This window comes from Perognathus longimembris, chromosome 7 (assembly GCF_023159225.1).
Source record: "Perognathus longimembris pacificus isolate PPM17 chromosome 7, ASM2315922v1, whole genome shotgun sequence".
Classification (NCBI taxonomy): domain Eukaryota; kingdom Metazoa; phylum Chordata; class Mammalia; order Rodentia; family Heteromyidae; genus Perognathus; species Perognathus longimembris.
Window position 1 is genome coordinate 20,813,920 of NC_063167.1, and position 23,441 is coordinate 20,837,360.

A 23,441-nucleotide genomic window follows, 5' to 3' on the forward strand; every position below is an offset into this window, starting at 1 on the left:
AACCTGTGACATGGTGCTTTGCTGTGGATCTCGTTTTACAGGTTAGCAGGCATCGTTCAGAATTCATCCAAAGCTGGAAACTGAACCTCAGATTGTCCAATTCTCTCCTGATTGTGTGGTTATCCCTAGTCACCCGCGTTTTCATGATTACTTATTAATTTCTGCTTTGACCCCTTGGGGCGCGGTTGGAGGGAGAGGAGGGGAGTCTTCAATGAGTCCCGCCCATTTTGCTCTAGTGCCCGCCCACCTGGAGGATGTCATTACCACAGAGCCAATAGAAATGGCAAGAAGCCATCAGGTTCCGCCCCCAGGCATTGACCCTGTTCCAATTTGTTCCGGTGCTAGAATCCATGAAAAGAACACATGCCTATTGGCTGAGGACATTTGAAAGGCGGCAGAGGAGGGAGCCACCCACCGGTTCTCCCGCGGTGCCTTCTGGGAGTTGTGGTCTAGGAAGCTAGATGCCCGGGGTGGCCTCGTCGGGACTCGGCCTCCCAGCATCCCCCGCGCGAGCCCGGGAGCACTTCCGCCCGGTTGTGAAGTGGGTGTCTCGGTGGGTGAGTCCGGGTTGGCGGGGCGGGGGCATCCCAGACGCAGGCAGGGGTGGGAGGCTTAGGCGGTGGTGGCGTCTGTTCCCGGGGGGCTGGGGAATGTGAGAGGAGAAAAGCAGTTTCAATGTCCGGGTGGAGGGTGAGGGGCGGTCAGGGGATGGGCAGGGTCATGGAGGGGTCGGGGATGAGGAGGGAGTCCGAGGCCCCGGGACTGAGGAGTGTCCTTAGAAAAGCCTGTAGGTGAAGAGGCACAGGCAGGTTTGGGGAGGTGGGGAGTCACCTCGTGTGTGTGTGTGTGTGTGTGTGTGTGTGTGTGTGTGTGTGTGTGTAGAGAGAGAGAACACCGAGGGGTGGGGAGTCACCTCGTGTGTGTGTGTGTGTGTGTGTGTGTGTGTAGAGAGAGAGAGAGAGAGAGAACACCGAGGGAAGGGAGGGCATCTGGGGGCCCTGGCACGTGAAGAAAAGAGGGCCAGAGATGGAAGCCCGATGGTACAAAATAGCATTCCATTCTCCATCTGCCCGCCTAGACCATTTACTTCGTTATCCTCTCTGCTGGTTGGTACCTCTCTATTAGAACCTGCCAGGCTGGACTGTCGTCCTCTGCCTTAAACCTGCGCCTCTTCCCTTATTCCTGGTGGGAGTGAATGGCGCTGTCATCCACTTTACCTACTTACACCACCTGATTCCTTTCGCATTCTTCCACACTCACCGGTCATCACATCTTTTACTCGTCCTAATATGTCTTGAATCTGCCCCCTTTGTGGGAAAAGTTTTTGCAGAACTGTTCATCTTTTCCCTTCTGCCTCTGCAGTGGTCAAATACATTGTTGCCAGTGTGATCTACTTAAACCCTCCACACCTCCTGCTCTCATCACATGTTAGATTAAGTTTAAACATCAAACCTCATACTTCATAAACTCCCTTCGCAGCCTGCTCTTCATTTATCTCATCAGGGCTGTCAAGTGTTGTTTTTTTTTTTTTATTTCTTGGGAAGGCCATTTGGTTTCCTACCATTGTGTATGGTGTTCTCTCTGCTTAGAAGATCCATCTTCCCATTCTTTGTCTAGAGAGCCACTCTTTCTTCAAGAACCAACTCACCTGTTACTCTGTCAGTAGATACTGGGTGAAAGTGTCAATAGAGAGGATCAGGTTAAACTTTATTATACCAGACTTTAGATTGTCTTCGATTTCCGGGGCCACAAACTACTTTTCTGTCTTTCTTGGCTGTCTGATGGAAGAGAAACCCTTGACAACCCTGAAGCATAGGGGGTTTATGAGGATCGGGCTGGAAAGGATGTTCATGAAAGGTCTAGAGTATCAGACTAGCCAAGATATTTGAACTTAATTGAAGCTGAGACTGATGGAGATGGCAAGACAGGAGGTGACAAATACTTGGAGTGTATGCTGCCACTTCTGCTTTGTCCAAAACAGACAATTTGGGAGTCATATTAGTAAGCATGCTACTATACTTTAGGCAGCCAAGTTCAATTGATTGAGATTGGGGCTCTAAATGAAACCTATTTGATATCCCTAAGGTTTACGACCTCAAGTGAGGTCATCAGCCAAGGGGGACTGACAGCCTTTGAGAGCTTCCTGATTCTGTTCGGAAGTCACAGACCAGTCTTGGCCTTTCTCCTGGTCCTGGGGAGAACCTTTTTCTTCTCATTGCAGTTCATGAGGAGGCAACCTCTTCATCTCCTCATTCATAGTCAGTACCCCAGGGCCCATGATACTTCTTTTTTTAAAAAAATTTGTTTATTAATTGAACACAAAATTTTTTTACAAGGTGTTGTGCAAAAAGGGTACAGTTACATAGTAGGGCAGTGTGTACATTTCTTGTGATATCTTACGTCCTGTTTTTCTATCCCTTCTCTAGGTCAGGTAGACATATATACAATATACAATGTACCATGATACTTCTTAGCTTCCCTATATTTAAAGTGATCTTGATTTTGATGTCGGTCAGCATCTTGTCCTCATCACTTGGGGGGTGTGCACTTTTTCTAAGTTCCTGGATGTTAGAAGATACTTTGAGGTCACATGGCTAAAAGGTTGCAAAGTCATGGCCCCTGTTGAATAAAGTCTGTCATTGTGCTTTACTCTTCATGGTGTTTGAAACCATTTTTAGTTGGTTGCCAACACTTAAAACCCAGAGGTCTAGCTTCTCTTGGTAAAATTGGACAGTCTAGGAACAGTCTGGGCCCAGGTTTCCCCAAGCACTTATAGTTAGTCACAGTCCCCACCCACTTTACTCATTTACTAATTTGCATCGTCAGGCCCCCTAGAGCCATACAACTGGTAGCCACTGATTCTTGTTCTTGTGCCCCATTGTTCTACTCTAATCAAAGCAATTACTGGGTAGGATTTGGCTATAAGCTCAGCCTACCTAGGCAACTGCTTCCAATATTGTATTTTCAGATATTTGAATGACTACCATACACAGGAGGAGGTATGTGATATGGTTTTAAAAAAAAAAAGCAAAAGCAATGTAAGGAAATGAACCTGGGCCTAGATCCTAGCTAACTCTACCCCTTGCTGGTTGTGTAACCTTCAAAGAATCTTCTTTGTAGAACTGAGGTATGAAATGTTATTAGTTGAGAATACAGTGGAGTCAATCCTTGTCAGATACATTCTAACATGAACACAGAAGATGAGAAAAATCACATTAGACAAAAATCAGTGCGTGGAAATCCTCAACAGAAAGAAAGGCTTGAGGGAACTCAAACCAGACTGGGGAGTGGCACAGTCATGGGTATCATCTCCACATGGTCATGCTGGAACAGATGTGGTGAATTGCACTGGATGCACTATTTCAATTATGCTATTTCTCTCTTCCTGGTCTTGGAATATAGCAGAGGTTGTAGGTCAGTGGAATGCAGCTCAGCCCTAATGGCATACCATTGGCTTGCTTGGTGAGAATTGCCATCTGGTGAGACCATGAATGTAGAGCATCTGGCCCTCAATGGCTATTCTTTCTCCTCCTAGTGAGGCCTGGATATTCCTGATAGTTTCAGGACTGAGGATTGCTGTTGTCTAGTTCTTGACCCGCTACATTGACCAATAGGCTGTTATCCATAGTTGTCTAAGAAAGGAGTGGGAAAAATTTTAATATATAGTCCTTTCAGCTTTCTGATTTCTATTTGAGACTAACTTTAGGGATTTTCTGGTCTTCTGAGAAGAAAATACCAGTTATAGGAGAGTCTTGGCTTTGGGCTTGGTGGTATTACTGCTTGCCTGGTAGTTGTGATGTTTTCTATGAAGGAACCCAAAAGTCTCTGCTTATTATTGTCTCTCACTAGACTAAAGCTTTCATGAAGGCAGGGACTGTCTGCCTAGCTATTGTTGGATATTTAGCTCCTAGTACAATGTGAGTGAATGACTGGTAAATTAGTTGTTGTGCAAAAAAGAGACAGAAATGTGTTTGGACGAGTGCCTCAGAAAGGTTGTGGTTTAAAAAATCATGAGCAGTTCTTTAATAAATATAGACCTCTCCCAGTAGTAGCCCATCAGGCTTTTACCATGCCCAATTTATGGTTTGAATAAAAGGTAACAAAACTTTTTAATGAGCCTGTGATTTACTGGATACTATATTAGATATTAGGTATACAGAATTGAATACTGGCCCTATGAATACAGCCTAATGAGGCTGTCAGATGTAGGAAAAGGTAATTTCAATAATGTGGGAGAACTCATATCTCAAGACGTATGTTCCAGCTACTTTGGGAACAGATGATCTGGGAGGCATATTTGGTGAACAGGGATAAGGTATGTCAAGGAGGTGACACATGGTCTGGTAACTGAAACATAAACAGGAAGTTGCTTTCATGCTTTGACCCAGAGTTCTAGGCTAAGGTTAGACATAACTCAAGCTTGTAACACTTTGCTGTCCTCCCAAGGGAGCTGGTTGCTGGCTTTGCTTGCAGATCATGGTCAAACTTCCTGCCTATAGGAAAGGGGCATCTCTCAGCACCCTGTGCCTTGCAAAAGTGAGAGAAGGTATGGCGGAAGTGAGGAAAGTGATATGCATGGACTCCCCCTGCTCACTCCGTCCTTTGTATCTTTGCCTTCATAGTACCCTTCTCATGACCCCCTTGAAGGACACATCATCGATGAAGGAAGCTACCAGATGAGGACAGCCCAGCTGAAGTGAGACATCTGGGCCCAAGGATGGCTGTGGCCCTGGAATCCGAGGTCCAGGCCCTTCCCCCTCCAGAGCCTGAAGACCTCTTGATTGTGAAGCTGGAGGAGGATTCCTGGGGATCAGAATCTAAATCCCAAGAGAGGGCCCAAAACCCTGGCCTTGGTCCTGAAGCCTCCCGACAGCGCTTCAGGCAATTTCAATACAGAGATGCAGCCGGACCCCACGAAGCCTTCAGCCAGCTCTGGGCGCTGTGCTGTCATTGGCTGAGGCCTGAGATCCGCGTCAAAGAGCAGATCCTGGAGTTGCTGGTGCTGGAGCAGTTCCTGGCCATCTTACCCAGGGATATGCAGACCTGGGTGCAGGCACGCCACCCCGGGAGCGGGGAGGAAGCGGTGGCCCTGGTGGAGGATTGGCACCGAGAGGCTGAGGCTGCCGGACAGTGGGTGAGGCAAAAAGTTCATTCTCTAAAATGCCAGCCAGGCAAGACAACAGGGCTATGATTAGGCTAATAATTGCACTAAGTCACAATATTGCTAAGAGTGTTTACTGAACAAATGATGTTGACTTAGCACTGCTTTCTAGCAGGTACTGTTCCAATTACTTGACATGTGTTCATTTATTTAATCCTGTGAGCAATTTTTATAAGAGTAAATACTGTTATCTTAGTTTTTACCAATGAGGAAACAGGCAAAAGAACAGATAGTCAATTTGCTCAAGGTCACACACAACTCCCAGATGGAAGAGCCACGATTTGAAATCAGGTAGTTTGACTGTAGAGACTGCCACCTAACCACTAACATAAACTGCCTCCTACTACCCTACTCAATGTGGTTAATGTGTTATGCTTTATATTTAACACAGTTGGTCTGCCTACTTGGTCTCTTTGGATGTTTGTGGCAGTAGTGAAAGTAGAAAAGAATAACATTACCATCCTTATTTCATAGATTAGGGTCCCAAAAGTCAGATGGCTCACAAAGGTAATTCATCTGAGTGGACCACAATCTAAATCCTGATCCTTAGGTTTCAAAGTCATTGTCTTTTCCACTGCAGATATAGATACCTTTCTGCAAACCATGGAAATGTATTGCTGAGTTCATGAAACCCAGGTGTAGCGTAAACTAACATTTTGTGAGTGCTCATTGTGTGTTTGTTTCAGACACTGTTCTAAAGCTTTTTTTTTTTTTTTTGATGATGCTGGAGATTGAACTTAGAGCCTTACACTTATTAGGCAGGTGCTCTTCTAGTTGAGCCATGCCTTTAGCTAGTTCTGAGTTTTTAAATATATGTATCCTTCCTCTAAACAACCCAGCAATCAAAAAGATAGGTACTGTTGTCATTGATGTTTTTCTAGTGGATCAACAAAACAGAGGTAACTAACTTGTCCATATTTATATAGCTAAGTGGTAGAGCTGAGAAAAAGGAAGTGTGGAATTATGTATTATTTATTCACAGTTTTGATCATTTGCAAGGAACCCTAGAGACATTTAATATAATATAATCTTGATATGACTTGGAGAATTTTAAATCCTGCCTCAGCGCTGCTGTATGTAGGCAGTTCCTTTAGCTGGCTATGGTTTGATCCATAATCTTCAACTAAACTTAACTCTGCCACTCTCCATTTGTTATAGTCATAAATCCTTATGAAATCATACCTAGTCCTGTTTTGTTGACAAACATAATAGGTTTGAAAATTTATGACTTGCAAATGGTAGGTGCTTTCTGTACATTTACATAGTAAGCCTGTACACAGATGTGAGTTTGTGACAAGAAAAGGTTAAGGTTAATGCTTTCCTTTACAGAGAATAATAATTAAAGTTGGAGAACTGAGTCTGAGGGAATGTACCTTTTTAGAATATACTTCCCAACCCCCATATTATTTCTTTTTGAAGAAACTAGCTATTGATCTGTAACAGTGAAGAAACAGTTGGAAGCCTTAGGACTTCAGAGCTGGAAGGGGAAGAACTTGAGACGAAGAGGATGAGCCTTGACTTAAATTAAGTTCTTTCTGAGTCTTTATGTCTAAAGTGAGAAGGTTGGAGTAGACCAAAGACTTTCAAATTGGGCCCCTCTGGGTGCATCAAAAGTTGAACTGTGTCTAAAATTGAGAAAAAAATAAGGCAATAGAATCTTTTCCACTTTTCTATTTAAAAAATTCAGTTTTTAACTTATTTACCTTCTGAATGTTCAAAAATTTTGGAACAAATAGATTTTTAAGAATGGAGCTTTCCTTTTTTCAGACAGGTATATCATAGTTTTTGGTCTTGAGTTGCAAGGCACATGACCAAATTATTTTCTCTGCAGTTAAAATGTTTCCACATGTTAGCCAGGGAGTGGAATATATTATGTTCCTCAAAGTGAACATCCATCACCTAGCAAAAGGGTGCCTTCATTTAGGGTTAAGTGGCTTCTGAGAAAATTTCCCCAAAGTAATCTTTCATAGATTCTTCTATTGTATGTTTTTTAGCTTAAAAAAAAAACCCTTTTTCACCACTATTTGCCAAGTCCCACTCTTCATAAAGTATGCAGATAAGTTTTTAAATAAATAGACTTTATTATTTTTAGAGTAGTATTAGGTTCATAGCAAACTCAAACAAGTGATAGAGTTCACATTGACCATGGCCCCTCTCCAGGCTCCATCATTATCAGTGTTCCCCACTAGGGTGGCACATTTCGTGCCATCAGTGATTATACATTGACACACCACAATCATCCCAAGTCTGTAGTTTATACTAATGCTCACTCTTGGTGTTGTATATCCTGTGGGTTTTGGCAAATTGGAAATGATATGTATCCACTATTATAGTGCTTTACAGAACAGCTTTGATGCCCTAAAATTCTGTGTATTCTACCTACCTAGCATTCTTCTTCTCTAACCCCTGGGACCACTGATACATCTCCCATCTTCATAGTTTTGTCTTTTATAGAATGGCACATAGTTGGAATCACACCATTTGTAGCTTTTTATTTTTTTTCAGTTGGCTTCTTTTACTTGGTAATACATCTTAAGGTTTCTCTGTGATATTTCATAACTTGTTAGCTCATTTGTTTTTGCTTTTTTGTTGTTGAATAATATTTTGTTGTCTAGATGTGCCATGGTTTATTTATCCATTCACTTATTGGAAGCCATCTTGGTTGTGTCTTAAGTTTTGGTAGTTATGCATGAAGCCATTGTGAGGTTTTTGTGTAGACACACATTTGCATTTCATTTGGGTAAAAACTAAGAAGCATAATTGCAGGATCCAATAGTAAAGGTATGCTTAGCTTTGTAAGAAGCTGCCAAATTGACTTTCAAAATGGCCATGCCATTTTGCATTTTCACCAGCAATAAGTTAGGAGTTCCGGTTATTCTACATCCTTGGTAGCATTTGGTGTTGGGTTTTAGATTTTGACATGCTCTTAGAAATAGCTCATTTTAATATGAAGTTTCTTTTCTCTGAGATCTCAGTAGCTGGCACTTTTACTTATTGGCTGGCATTCTACCACTTGAGCCATGTGTCCAATCCCTAATTTGAAGTTGCTTATAAAAATGATATGGAACATGTCTTCACATGTTTACTTATCATCTCTATAGTTTCTTTGGTGATGTGTCCAGGGTTTTGGCCAATTAGAAATGTTAAAATTCAATTAAAATTTCCTTGTGTGTTTTAGATAGTGATTCTTTGTCAGTTGAATCTTTTGAAAATATTTTCTTCATCTTTGTTCTCTAGACAGAATCTTTTATAGAGCAATTTTTAATTTTAAAAGATAGCTTAATATTTATTTATTTTTTTGTAGATTGTTCCTTTGTGCAAAGAGCCAGTCACCATATCTAAGGCCTTCTAAGTGTTCCCTTCCATTATCTTTTAAGGGTTTTTTAAAAAATGGTTTTGCCCTTTGTTATTTAGGTCTTTAGTCCAATTTGAATTAATTTTTATGAAAGACCTAAGTGTTCATCTAGACTTGTCTTCTTTTGCAGTAGATGCCCAGTTCTGGCACCATTTTGACCATGCTACTATTGCTTCACTGTCCTGCTTTGCTCTTCTCTCATAGTCCAGTTCACTCTATTTATGTGTGTCTATTTCTGGGGCACTGTTCTTTCCCACTCACTTCAGTTTATTCTTTCACCAATCTTGTACCACCTTGGTCACTGTAGCTTTATTGTTATTTTTGAAGTCATGCACTGTTAGTCTTTGGAATTTGTTCTTCTCCTTCAATACTGTGTTAGTTATACTGGGTCTTCTGCCTCTCCATATAAACTTTAGAATCAGTTTGTCAATAGTCACAAAAAAATGTGCTAGGATTTTGATAGTAACTACATGTACAGAAAGCCTCTGCCATTTTTAGGCCATAAATTTCCAAACCTATTATGTTCCTCAACAAAACAGGATTAAGTATGATGTCATAAGGATTTGCGACTATAATAAGTGGAGAGTTTACGTTTAATTGAAGGTTATGGTCAAACCACAGTCAACTAAAGGAACTGCCTACATAGGGCAGCTCTGAGGTAGGATTTAAAATTCTTGTGTCATATCAAGGTTATATTATATCAAACGTCTCTAGGGCTTCTTGCAAATGGCCAAAACTGTGAATAAATAATACATAATTCCATACTTCCTTTTTCTCAGCTCTACCACTTAGCTATATAAATATGGACAAGTTAATTACCTCTGTTTGTTAACCCACTGGAAAAACATCAGCGACAAAATCATGGAGTTTCCTGCCTGGGCTGGCTTTGAACTGAAATCATGAGATTGTCAAGTGATTTTGTTTCTATTGATATAAGCATGTAACTTTACTTTTTTAGCCTATTGATGTTAAAATATTATTATTAATTGATATTCAAAATTGAGCTGGCCTAGTATAGATGGAGTAAATCCTACGTGGTTATAGTATATAATTTTTTATAGTTATTGAATTTGACTTGCTAATTAATATTTTGTTGAGTTTCTACACTTAGATTAATCTGTATTTTTCTTGTGAGGTCTTTGATTTTGGTATGAGGTTAATGCTGCCTCTTAGAATAATTATGGAAATATTCTCTCTGCCTCTCTCTTCTGGAAGAGACTATAGAGAAGTAATGTAATTTCTGCCTTAAAAATTTGGTAGAATTCACCAGTGAACCTGTCTATGTTTATTTCTGTTTCAGAAGGTTATTACAGATTTAGTTTTTCAGATAGGAGATATAAGCTTATTGACATTGTTTGTTTCTTATGTGAGTTTTGGCAGATTGTGAATGTCAAGTTCTGTTTTTTCCAACCTGGTTATCAAATGTGTCAGTAAAGACTTGCTCATATTCCTTTATTATCCTTTAGTTTCCATGGGATTTGTAGTACTGGCCTTGCTTTCATTTCTGAGGAGTAATTTCTCTTCTATCTTTATTTTCTTAGTTTGACTAGAGGCCATTCTGTGTTATTGATCCTCTCAAAGAAACCAGCTTTTGTTTTTATAAATTTTCTCTATTGATTTCCTGTTTTCAATTTCATTGATGTCTGCTCCAGTTTTTATTGTTTCTTTCTCTTTTTCTTCCTTTGGATTTAATTTACTCTTATTTTTTTCATCTTTTCAGGTGGAAGCTTAGAGTATTGATGTTACATCTTTCCTCTCTTCTCACATACCTATTAAATGATACAAGATTTCCTCAAAGCAATGCTTTCACATATTTTTATAAGTTTTATTTTCATCTTCACTTACTTCAAAATACTTTTAAATTTCTCTTGAGATTTCTTCTTTAGCTCATATGTTATTTAGAAGTATGTTGTTTAATCTTCAAGTATGTTGGGGTTTTCCAGCTAGCTTTCTGTTACTAATTTCTAGTTTAATTCCCGTGTGATCCAAGAATACACATCATATGATTTTCTTATTTTAAATCTGTTAAGGTATATTTTATGGACTAAAATTAGTCTATCTTGACAAATGTGAGCTGAAAAGAATGTGTATTCTGCTATCATTAGAGAAAGTACTTTATAGGTTTCAGTTAGATCTCACAATCCTGTTCAACAGTTCAACTGTATCTTTGCTAGTTTTACGGCTCCTAGTTCTGTCTAGAGGGAGTTATGTCTCTGACTGTAACAGTGGATTGGTCTTTTTTTCTTACATTCCTCTTAGTTCTTCCCCAATTTATCCTCCTCTATTGTTAGGTACATTAAGGATTAAGAGTACTTGTCATGCTTACTTACATATATTGAGGATTATTTGCCATCTTGGAGTATTGACCCTTGTATCATCATTTTATACCATTTTGTGCCACTCTTTATCCCTGGTGATTTTTCATACTCTGAAGTGTGTTATGTCTGAAATTAATGTAGCTTCTTTCATCTTTTTTGTTTTGTTTTGGTGGTACTGAGGCACCCAGGGCCTTGCTTGGTAGGTAGGCAAGTACTACCACTTGAGCTACATCCTTAATCCTTTTGCTTTAGTTATTTCTTAGATAGAATCTTCTACTTTTCCCAGGCTGGCCTAAATCCTTATTTCCCTAAAATCTGGAATCATGGGAATGAACTACCATGCCCCACATATCAGGGAGAACATGCGCCATTTATCTCTCAAGTTCTATCCCTTTCCCTGCAAATGACATTATTTTCTTTCTAATGGCTATGTAAAATTAAATTCTATATAGGTGCCACAGTTTTTGGATCCACTCATCTATAGTGGGGCATCTAGGTTGAGAAACCAGAAACGTTGGCCCTATTGACTTTTGGATCCTTCATTGTTACTTGGGTATCCTTTTTCTTTGTCATCAGTGATCATCCATACATCAGAGTGTTTGCATAGGGATGGTGGTGGTTGAAGGAGTTGAGGTTGAGAATAAAGATAGTCACCACAGCTGGTCACACAGTGCCTCTAAGTTATAACTACCCCAGAGCCAAGCAACTTATTTGTATGTTTATAAATTACTTTTCAGTGCCACAAAACTTTACATAACTTATCATTTTATGAATCAGAAATGTTTTGAACAGTAGCAGCGTTTTTTTTGGTAGAGGGAGAGCTTGAACTCAGGGCCTCATGTTCTCATTTGGCTTGGCTTTTTCATACAAGTATGGCACTCTACCACTTATAATACATACTGGCTTTTTGCTGGTTAATTGGAGATAAAAATCTCAGGGACTTTACTGCCTGGACTGGCTTCAATTTGTGATCTTCAGTTCTCAGCCTCCTGAGGAGCTTTGGATTACAGGTGTGAGCTCCCAGCTCCCAGATAGTGGCAACCTTTTGGAAGCACTTGTATAACTTCCCAGAGTTGAACAAAACAGTAATCATTTGGCAGAAAAATGCTGGCCTATATTCTGATATCAGTCTGGTGACTTGAAGCTTTCTTTGAGTCTTACAGAGCCTTTCAGAAACTTCTGGATCATAGTCATACTGTGTTACTGAAGTGGATGGGCCTTTATTGAACTGACCTTTGGAATTTTGACCCTCTGTGCAGGAACTGGAGTTGTGTGCAGAGGAGACCCGATCTTTAAAGGCAATGCAAGAATTTCAGAGTTTCCAGCTGCAGCCTGCAGATGAGTGGCCTGAGACACCTCCCCAGAAGCAGTCTATGGAAAGTACAGGCTCTGACTGTCCCAGAGATCTACATATCAAGATGGCGCCTTGGCCCTTGAAGGAGAGTGGTAAGTACCAAACATCAGGCAACATGGAGATGAAGCCAGAGAGAGGGTTGGAGGTAAGGAAGTGCACACAGGAGAGGAAGGATGTGCAGATTCAATGCAAGGGATAATGTCTGTTGGACATACTTCCTGACAAATAAAGTAAGGAAGTGTTGTGAAAGAGGAGGAAGCTCCTGATAGTGCCAGTGAGCTCACTGCAGCTTGAAGTCAGTAATGGGGTAAGTGGAGGTTATAGGAGTTCAGGGCTCTCATCTCACGCATGGCACATAAAGGACAGCTTAGGCGCTCCATGTTCTAGAAGGAACGTGTAAGAGGAAGTCTGTGCTGGCATGGGAGTAACCTCAGCATGATCTAAGCATCATTTTTGAAAAGGTGGAGTTCAGAAGGGAGTGGTTTTCAGAGTCAGATCTTGGGGTCCAGAGGTTTTCTTTTCTTTTTTAAGCTGTCCTCACTCCTCGAGTCCCTACTGTTTCAAAGATGGGAAGCATTGAAGACTGGGAGGTGATGGCTGAGTCACAGGTGAGCTGCTGCTTGTTCTTTCCTTCCTATCATTCTTTCTTTTTGCCCATAGCAGAGCTTGAATTCAGGGCCTTGGCAATTGCTCAGATTGCTTCCTCATGGCTGGCACTCGAGCCGTGCTCCCAGCCTGGCTTTTTGGTGGTTATTTTGGAAGTAGAGTCTCATGGACTTTTCTGGCAGTCTCACTGGTCTTGCACTGCCATCCTTCAGATCTTAGCCTCTTGAGTACCTAGGCATGAGGCACCAGCATCTGGCCTGTCATGACTCTTATGGTGCCCTTGCCTTCCAGTGTCTTCCTCTTCCCCTAGCCTCTTCCCAGCAAAAGAATGTAAATTCCAGAGTGTTAGCTGTGGCCCCAGCCCAGTCTGTGGGACCTTTCTGTGGTCTTGATACAGTGTGATAGTCTTACACTCATCTCTCCTGGGGCCTGATAGGACAGACTCCCAAGCTGTTTCAATGATCCATAATGCTTAAGGGCCTTCTTTTGCGCATGTCATAGGAAGCCTTGGACTCAGTCAATCATACTGACAAGCTGCTCTGCCAGGACTCCCCAGCAAATGACTGTGAGAACAGCGTGCATTTGGGTAAGGAAAGCATACCCTTCCCCAGGGCCCAAGATGGCCTGATTCTGGCACACTCAGTTCCCAAAGAGTTGTGTGCTACTCCCTTAAGCTGGGCCTCTCTGGGCTCCTGACTGTCTTCACCTCAGTACATTTACCCTGAGCCAGGAGCTGGGCCTAGCCTGCTGCCTCAGAAACCCAGTCTTTCTGTCAAAGAGACCTGCCTCTCTGGGGCAGACTCAAGCAAACGAAGCCTACGAGTCCAATGTATGAAACTGTAATGAGAAATAAGTAGAATAGGCCTTGAAATACCTGAAGCCCATATGACCAGCACAGACTCCTTTTTTCTGCAGCACACCTTCATGAGAAGCTAAGCACTAGTGAGCTCTCTGCCTAGGAATCTGGGGTTACTGGGAGGGGAGTTAAACACATGAATGGGGTGGAGTACAAGATGCCTGTGACAGGACATGGTAAGGTTAGATCATAGAAGTTTGTTGACTTGACTGCTTCCTTGATGGTAGGAATCTTTTTCTTTCTTTTGTCTTAATGCTGGTACTGTGGCTTTAACTCAGGGACTGGGCGCTATACCTTAGCTTTTTTCACCAAGGCTAGTATACTAGCACTTGAACCACAGCTCACCTTCTAGCTTTTTGGTGGGTAATTGAAGATAATCATCTCACAGACTTGCTCAGGCTAGCTTCAAATTGCCACCCTCAGATCTCAACCTCCTGAGAAGCTGGGATTACATTCATGAGTCACTGGTGCCTGGCACAGTATGTTTTCTCCCATCATGTGCTTGGGTGCTGCTGCTGAGTACTGCTGCCATCATGTCTAGCACTTTGCCACAGGTAAAGGCCTGTTTGTATGAAGGTCAGAAGAAAGATGGCAGTGTCAATAGAGGTCATGAGTTTGCTGGTAAGAGAGAAACATGCACACACGGACACACATGCACACACCTACTGGAATTCAGTCTGATTGGGCTGATTTATGTCATGAGTTTTATGTGAGTCAATAATGGTCACTCTTTGGCACATAACAAACAACAACATCACAACAACAAAGCAAATGATCAAAGCAAACAGTCATTTCCTGTGCTGGTTGGATGGTGTTGTTACTCCTCTTCAAGGAGAGTCGTTCATTTGGCCTTGCTAAAGGAAGGGATGTCAGCTTTGGAAGATTTTGGACAATGTTTAACAGATCATTTCTACTTAGTCATTTCTCTTCTTCCTTTTGTGTAGGAGCTCTTGTTTCAAAACCAAGAGTCAATGCCCAGCCAGAGCAAGGACAAGAGTTTTGGAGTCTAAGCCTGATGAATTCTGGGAAAAGGAACACTGCAGATTACAGCTTACATAGTGAGCAAATGAAATCAGCTCAGGCAATGGCCTGGAGGGACTCGAGGACCTGGGAAGAACAAGGCCAAGGCGATGTGGATGACATAAAGGTGTCCGGTGTTCACTGGGGCTATGAGGAGACCAAGACTTTCCTGGCAATTTTGAGTGAATCTCCTTTTTCTGAAAAGCTCCGGACTTGTCATCAGAACCGCCAGGTATACCGGGCCATTGCGGAACGTCTGAGGGCCCGGGGTTTCCTGCGCACACTGGAGCAGTGTCGCTACAGGGTCAAAAACCTCCTAAGGAACTACCGGAAAGCCAAGAGTAGCCACCCGCCAGGGACCTGTCCCTTTTATGAGGAGTTGGAGGCCCTGGTGAGGGCTCGGACAGCCATGAGAGCTGCAGATAGCTCAGGAGAGGTTGTGACACTTCCCAGGCTCGGGGACAGTGATGCTGAACTGGATGAGCAGGAGGAAGGGGGCTGGGAGACGGAGGAAGCAATAGAAGACTGTGATAGTGCTGGCCTAGCCACCGAGGAGTCTGCCCAGGGGTCCAGGATTGCAGGGGGTCCATCTCTGCTCCACAGTCGTATTGGTAAGAACATGGGGATTAAGCAGATACCAGTTCTAGCCCTCTTTACTAGCCAGGCTATTGTTCCTGAGGTTAAACACAGATGAGAAGTCTGGATTGATACCACTAGAGGAATGCTAAGTTCCTTAGGCCATCCTCAGACCCTCACTTTGTTCTCCCATGATGAAATCTCTTTGCCCAAGTCTTCTTAGTTATAGCAGCAAACACTTTTAAAACTTCAACAGACTTTATGGCAAGACCCCAGTAGTTTTCAATGTGCCCCAGTTTGTGTGAGAATAACCATGGGCGTTACAGTTTCCATGGGAATGTTTCTCTTAGTATATGTGAGCCTATCAGCCTGTGATTTCACAGATGGCAAATTTGATGAAAGACAGCAAGTAAAATTCCAAATAGATAGAGAAGAAACCAAGACAGTGTCACCTTGATAGTCAATGTCCCAGTAAAGACGAGACACTGAAGCATCTGATTGAAAGACACACAAGGGTTCCTGCCAGGTTCACATTGTTTCTCTCCCCAGTGCTGCCTCCCTGGGCTGCTTCACTTACCTGCCTAGGAACTCAGCTTAGACCTCCTTCTCTTCTTTCTTTTCTTGCTTGCTTTCCTTTTTAAAATATCTTTATCACCTTTAAGTAGTTGTACAAAGGAGCTGCCATTTAACAAAGCAGTTTATCAGTAGAGGGTGTATTGATCAAAGTCATCCATTGATCAGCGTTTTTACCCATCCTTCTCAACCCAACCCTTCCCTCACTTTTCTTAATTTTGTAGGATATATATTTTGTTCTGCCATTTAACAAGGCATTTTATATACAGTGCATTTTGATCTGTCACACTCTTCAACATTTTCACCCCCTTTGACTTACCCTTTCCCTTATTTTTCTTAATTTTGTGGTATATACAATGAATTTTTGACTGCCTTCTTCCCTCCTCCCCCAACATTCATCTATCACAGTTTCCTTCATTTATAGTAGCTTGGATGTACCTATAAATCTATAAGTAAACACATTGGGTGGTATGCAGGCACTTATAAATGAATTAACTAAAGTCTAATAGACTCCGTGGGGAGCTCAAATAGTTTAATTCTTTAGAAAGACTAAGTTGAAACCCAATGGGAGATTAGATCTTTTCATTCCTTCACAAGAGGGGAAAAGGCATCGTCAGTTGGACTCCGTTGCATAGGCTTCTCAGTATTATTAAAGGGAGAATTAACAAAAAAGAAGATACATATTAAAATAGATATAGGGAGAATCTCATGGATCCCAGTTACCAACCATTGGAAGCCAAGTGAGTGGGCTCACTTGGTGCAATTGATAGATTATGGCCACCCAAGTCTTCCCCTTCAGGAAGACTCAAAGTGTTAATAGTACATCTTGGAACAGGTGGTATAAGATGCTCTTGCTGGGCTGGAGATATGGCCTAGTGGCAAGAGTGCTTGCTTCATATACATGAGGCCCTGGGTTCGATTCCTCAGCACCACATATACAGAAAATGGCCAGAAGTGGCGCTGTGGCTCAAGTGGCAGAGTGCTAGCCTTGAGCAAAAAAGAAGCCAGGGACAGTGCTCAGCCCCTGAGTTCACGGCCTAGGACTGGCAAAAAAAAAAAAAAAAAAAAAGGATGCTCTTGCTGACTTTTCTAGCAGACTCCTGAGAATCAAGTTTGTGGTCCTAAGGTACCTAGACAGTTTCAGAGATGCTTGTGTTCTAGATACTTAAAAGGGCAGGTGGCGTTGGCCCTTAATAACCCAGAGATATCCAAAATCTCACACCTCTGAATTCTTCCCTCCCGACAGCAGGTGTGCACTGGGGCTATGAGGAGACCAAGGTTTTTCTGGCAATTCTTAGTGAGTCTCCATTCTCTGAAAAGCTTCGTACCTGTCACCAGAACAGTCAGGTGTACCGGGCCATTGCTGAACGACTTTGTGCGCTAGGCTTCTTGCGGACACTGGAGCAATGTCGCTACCGATTCAAAAACCTCCTTCGAAGTTACCGGAAAGCCAAGAGCAGCCAACCACCGGGGACCTGCCCCTTCTATGAAGAGCTGGACTTGTTAATGAGGGCTCGGACTTCTGTCAGGGCCCTGGAAACTGTCAGGGCCCCTGGGTCTGGGCAGAACCATATTGAGGCTGATGACCCGGAGGCCTGGGGTGAGTTGGCAGATGGAGATGTCATCACACCTTCAACCCCGTGCCCCCAAACTCCGGATGCAGGTAAGCCTAGAGCCATGGGGAGTATACAGATGTGCCGACATGTAAATATAGGTAAATCAGGTGCCTTATCTTTTGTCTCTGAGCTACAAGAAAAAAATGGGATTAAATAGGAAAAGGGTATGGGCTTTCTCACATAATCTCTAGTTGCCTGGTTGTTTCTACTTAGTATGGATTACATCTGTGGACAATTACAGAACTTAGTCTTGTATGACACAAGGACTACTGAATTACTAGAAGAAGGAAGAGGGTGTTTATTATTGAATACTGAGATAGGGTAATTAGCCAGGGATACTGAGTAGCCAGCTTCTTGGTCTGGGCCTTGTGGGTTTCTTAGTTTAGGTCATCATGTTCCAGACTGTGTTGCGGAGCTTTGCAGGTGTAGAAACATGTATATGGACTGAAACTTGATAAATTTCATGGTAGTCACATTATAGCTCACAAATGTGAGCTATAAGATAAGTTCACATTAATCAGATCGACATGACACAAGATACAGATAGCTATAGAAGGGATAATTAATGAATGAACAAAACTGTATTCTGTCTACTCTTCCAGGGTTTGAGTTGAAGGATGAAGATCAGATTTCAGAGCAGGACATTTTTGAGGATTTGCCTGGAGCCTTAGCAAAATGTAGTACTGAAGCTGTGTGTCAGGCTCCTGGTTGGGAGGCAGACAGTGAAAATGAACACGAAGCTGCAGGGGAGTGGAGCAGTCTTCCACAGGAACAGTGGGATGAATGTTCTTCTGAAGAGGACTTAGAGAAACTCATTGACCACCAAGGCCTGTACCTCACGGAGAAACCTTACAAATGTGACACATGTGTGAAAAGCTTCAGCCGGAGCTCCCACTTCCTCGCCCACCAGCGGGCTCACACCGGTGAGAAGCCCTACACATGCCTGCCGTGTGGAAAAAGCTTTCGTGACCGCTCTAACCTCAATACCCATCAACGAATCCACACTGGAGAGAAGCCTTACATATGCCTCGAATGTGGGAAAAGCTTCAGCGACCACTCTAATCTCATCACCCACCAGAGAATCCACACAGGGGAGAAGCCCTATCAGTGTGGCAAGTGTTGGAAAAGCTTTAACCAGAGTTCCAACCTCCTGAAACATCAGAGGATACACTTGGGAGGAAGTCCCAACCAGTCTCGTAAGCCTGGAGAGGGCTTTGAACCAAGTCCATCTTTTAATGTTCCACGGCAGAATTCCACAGGGGAGATTGCCGAGCAACTTCAGAGCATCGGTGTGAACTGGAGCTCTCCCAGACCCCACAGTACCAACTCAGGGGATAAACTGTATGCGTGCTTTGAATGTGGGAGATGTTTCTCAAAGAGCTCTGCCCTTATCAGCCACCAAAGAATCCACAGTGGAGAGAGACCATTTGAGTGTGCCGAGTGTGGGAAAAGCTTCAGTAAGAGCTCCACGCTGGCCAACCATCAGCGCACCCACACTGGGGAGAAGCCATACAAGTGTGCGGACTGCGGGAAGTGCTTCAGCGAGCGTTCCAAGCTCGTCACGCACTGCAGAGTACACACGGGGGAGAAGCCCTACAAATGCCTCGAGTGTGGGAAGTTCTTCCGGGACCGCTCTAACCTCATCACTCACCAGAGGATTCATACGGGAGAGAAGCCGTACAAGTGCCGGGAGTGTGGGAAATGCTTTAACCAGAGCTCTAGTCTAATTATTCACCAGAGAATCCACACGGGGGAGAAACCCTACAAGTGCACGGAGTGTGGCAAAGAGTTCAACAACAGCTCCCACTTCAGCGCTCACCGGAGAATCCATACAGGAAGGAAAACATCATAGGGGATTTCCTCCCCACCCCCCCTCCCAAAAGAGGAACCCTGTGTATTTACACTTCCCAAGATTTTAAACCACATACCAGAAAGAAATCTTCTAGTTTCTCTATTTTATATCCAGGGAAGTAGTCTTGATCATTGCTAGGTAATTTGGAATGGAATTACAAATACTAAGTAAGGATCCAGATTTGACGGCACTTTTCTCACGTGTAATTTTTTTTCTCTCTGATAAAGACCTCCACCCCAGCCTCAGACTGTCCTTGTATTTGTTGTCCTATGTGAGCTTTACCAGTATTTGAGTCATACTGGTGACGTAGGGGATTAAATCAGTGACCCTGACCAGTGATTCCAAACTGTTTCTTGGCCTTTGTCCTGTCTGTGGGGTTCTCTTATGGGGTAGTTTGCTCTAGGGGCATATCTTAGGAAAATCTGAGCCTCCCTAGTGAGAGGGGGCAGAGCTGAGAACCTAGAGCCAGTGGCCTAGTGATTTGCTCATGAATTCTCCCTTGAACAAATATGGAAGTTGAGGCTTTCTAAAGATGACAAGACTTGGGCCGTTTAGAATTGGTGAAATGATTTGAGCAAGACCGAGATATTATCAAAGCCATGGATACGATAGTCCATCTTAATGGTAATATGAGTGAGAGATAGGTTGGTTGGGATTGGGGAAAACACAGTGATATTTCAAGAGTCTCTTCTTGGAGGTGGATTCTGCTTCTTGTTATACTTGGCTGACCAGAGCTTAAGCCTTTCAGGATCATCCCTGGCCTCTCTGACACTAAGACTGAGGTGGAGGGAATTGGTCTGTGGTTCTCTATTGAGAAGTTCCACATGCCAGCTTCATGACTGCATTTGATCATGAGTTCTCTTGTCCTGGTCTTACCCAGTGTGGCCATTTGGACCAGCTTTTCACATAGGCCAAGTTGGACTAGTTCACTTGGGTGATTTTTGCATCACTACCACTTTAGCCTCCAGAGTGGCTCCTTAGAAGGGTTTAAAAATGTGGCTCAAAAGCTGTGCACTGGTGGGAGGCTGAGAGCTGAGGACCATGGTTGAAAGCAAGCCTGGGTAGGAAAGTCTGGGAGACTCTTTATTTCCAAAAAAGTGGGAAGTAGAGCTGTCACGGAATGTTGAAGCAAATTCTCTTTCATGATCTCTCTGGACACTGGGACATTATTCATATTCTGATTATTTCTGACCATGGAAAGTACCTATCAGATAATGGATGTGATTAGAACTTGGTGTGCACATATGAGGGAGTCGGTGCAGTGGATACTTTTGTTACTCCCATGGAATGAGGTCACTTCTCCTTGCTCTAGAACCTTCTTTCCCTAGAACCAGCCGACCTGGGGTCACAGCTAGTTTACCTTTTCTTGCTTACTTTATTCTAAGTGGCTAGGGTTGAGGGATGGATCTTAGATTGAAATTAACCGATGTCGGCAACTACAGTAAGATGACGATGAAAGAGAACCATGGGAGCTGAAAGGAGAGGTCCCAAGGAGAGAAGGGAGTTCCAGAAAAGTATGATAGTAGGATATAGCATGGGTTCAAGGTACAGGGGTGGGACTATATGGGTATTATTATTATTATTATTATTTGCACTATTGGGGTGTAGAATGGGAGGAGGTGGGGAGTGATAAGTGTTGGGATCCGGCCCCTAGGCCTGCCGCCCCTCCCCCAAGCACTGGGGGAATGCGGAAGCAAGCTGCCCTCTCTGGGTCCGCCCTTGCACCCAGCCCCCAACCCAGCCTAGCCAGCCCGGCGCCCTACCAACCCCGCCCTGGCTCGGCGCTCTCGAGTGACGATAGCTCATGGGGGTCAGGTGATACCTTTCAGCCTATTGGCATCCTGGCCAACCCCCTTCCCTCGGAATCATCTCCCGTTGTCCTTGTTTCAATAAAGTTAGTTCGCTCTAAGAAGCTGACCCCGAGACATGCGTATGTCTGACTTCATCTATTGGTAAGGAGGCGGGTACACATTCTTGGCCAGGCCACATGCGCGGCAGGTCGGTGCTGGCTCCCCCGCTTCACCCTAGCTTCATCTGCTGGTCGGGTGACTAGGGGAGAGGGCGTGAAAGGGAGTGTGGAAAGAAGTAAGTACCCGAGCCCACCAGATGAGAGCTGAGCCTGGAGAGGTACTTGGGTAAGACCATACATGTGTGAAGCTTGAAGGCCAGGCTCAGGGAGACAGGTTCAAGTCTTGTCAGAATCTCACAGCTGATTGGAACTTGGATATGCTTCAGTTACCAATTACACTGCTGTTAGGACACTATGGCACAGTTTCAGTTAGAGGGCAACTGCCTGAACTAAAGCAGGGGTTACACTGAAGAGGAAGGGGTGCATTTGTGCAGTTCCAGAAGTAGATTTGAACCTTGGGAGACTGGGAAGAGCACATATCATTCACAAATTGGGGCCCTGAGGAGATGAAAATAGCACAGAAAGGGAAAGGATTGTGAAGTTTGGTATGGGATATTTTGGGTTCAAGGTGCCTAATGGTCATCCTGAGCACAGTTCGCTTTCATACTGGGCTTGAGGTCAGAGGAGAGGAGAGGTCTAGGCATGAGCTGTGTGCAGAGCAGTTGAACAACTGACAAAGGGACGATGTACAACGTCAAAAGAGGCATCAAGCTTATCACACAACTTGCGAAGTGCCTGTGTGGGGAGGCAGGTGCCCCTCAAATGTGCGCTGGCCACTGACCTTGCTGACACCTAGAGTTCTAGCATCTTTGCTGTGGAAGCCAAGCTGAGCTGTGTGTGGAAGTGACATGGTAGCCTTCTTCCGGCTTGACTCACACTTTCCCTGCTCTTGGGACTGTGCCAGTGCCTCTTGTTCACAGTGACGTCTCCATGCCTGTGACCTGTCACTGCTGAACTGAAGGTTCAGTGATGAAAGCAAGGCCAGCATGGGCCAAGAAGAAACTTGAGCTCAGGTAGTCCCCCTTTTCTGTCTACTTGGCTCTTTGGAATAAGCATTCTTTCGGGGGTGTCACTGTTTGAGGCAGTGGATTACCCTCTCTTCCAGAGCAATTCTGACTAGCCTAAGTACCCCAGCTGCTGAAGTTGTCTCTGTCTGGCTGGAGGCAGTAATGGAAGTCAAAATGAATCATATGAACCATCCCCTAACTTCCGTGTTGATCCTCTACTCCCAGTGGCCATTCCACAACCCCATCCGTTCAGAAGTCCCTACTCCAATCTGCTCCAAGGGGTCAGAGCTGCCTGTAGCACAGGTATCTGCAGATAGGGCACAGGCAGTTCATTCTCCTCTTGCTCCTGGCTCTCCTCATACTCCCTGCACTGGTGCTGGCATATTTTCATCATTTTTTTCCTCCCTGAGTTTCAGCAAATCTAGACTTACCCCCAAGTGTACAGGGTTTTAAAGGTAGGGCAAAGGCCTGCTCCTTTCTTACCCCATCATTCCTTCCTCACTATACCTTGTACCCTGGTGAACAAGCTCTTCCCATCCTTTTCCTCAATCATCTGATCTCCTATCTGACCTCTGTTAGTGTCTCCTATCTGCTAGGAGGAGGTGGCAGAGAACCAGAGTCTTGGGTTCTCCATATACAGAAGGTTCTCCCACTGTAAAAGCTGAGTGTCTTTAAGAGCCACTTGGTTAAGCCAAGAGCCCTCAGAACAACGAGGGGCAGAAGCTAATGAAATAATTTTGCCCAAACACACTGAACAAGTGGACACTGGTTTTCAACTCAGGGAAGCATTAGTGATTCTCCTTGCATGTAGATGCTGCTTGTGATTGCCATTACAGGATACTTATTTCTAAAGTTTCACATATTCCTTATAGGGAAATAACCCATAATTGCACCCCCTATAGGGTGGGAGCCACAGAAATGGAGATTGAAAAGGCAAGAGTCTCCAAGTCTGGTCTTGGGGTGGCCTTACCGGTTCATATGAGCCCAAGCAGAAGAGACGCTGCAGGCCTGGGGCTGACTGCTGTTGTCACTGAAGTCTTACGAGCCACTGGGGCTCAGGAAACCCTACTTTGATGTTAAGTGATAAAAATGACACGGGGTAAGGGACCTTCTTTCTCTTTCCACATAGAATATGGCGTGGCTATCATTCAGTGTTTTGGAGAAATGAGTAACTTCTACGTTAGCCAAGACCACCAGAAAGTGGCTCAAGGGCGCACCCTGGAGGCAGTGGTGAGAGA

The 23,441-nt window shown here is 43.7% G+C and overlaps 1 protein-coding gene across 3 annotated transcripts; it reads left to right on the top strand.

The window, feature by feature from the left end:
- The first annotated feature begins 451 nt into the window (after positions 1-451).
- On the top strand, positions 452-19,526 carry Zscan20 (zinc finger and SCAN domain containing 20). 3 transcript variants are annotated; one of them, XM_048350828.1, is made up of 8 exons: positions 452-557; positions 4,623-5,134; positions 12,094-12,280; positions 12,720-12,796; positions 13,296-13,380; positions 14,595-15,281; positions 17,066-17,482; positions 18,038-19,526. In XM_048350828.1, exons 2-8 carry the CDS (start codon positions 4,718-4,720, stop codon positions 19,285-19,287), a joined length of 3,120 nt encoding a protein of 1,039 aa, XP_048206785.1. In that variant the 5' UTR covers positions 452-557; positions 4,623-4,717; the 3' UTR covers positions 19,288-19,526. The 3 variants fall into 3 exon arrangements, with proteins under 3 accessions (XP_048206785.1, XP_048206786.1, XP_048206787.1); XM_048350829.1 differs by having other exon boundaries at positions 17,069-17,482; XM_048350830.1 differs by lacking the exons at positions 452-557; positions 4,623-5,134 and adding an exon at positions 5,889-6,808.
- Positions 19,527-23,441: the final 3,915 nt, after the last annotated feature.

Coding starts and splice junctions, on each gene's coding strand:
- Zscan20 (XM_048350828.1), top strand. CDS start 4,718: ATGGCTGTGGCCCTGGAATCCGAGGTCCAGGCCCTTCCCCCTCCAGAG. Junction 13,381..14,594: donor TGAGAACAGCGTGCATTTGG/GTAAGGAAAGCA, acceptor CCTTTTGTGTAG/GAGCTCTTGTTTCAAAACCA. Junction 15,282..17,065: donor TCTGCTCCACAGTCGTATTG/GTAAGAACATGG, acceptor CCCTCCCGACAG/CAGGTGTGCACTGGGGCTAT.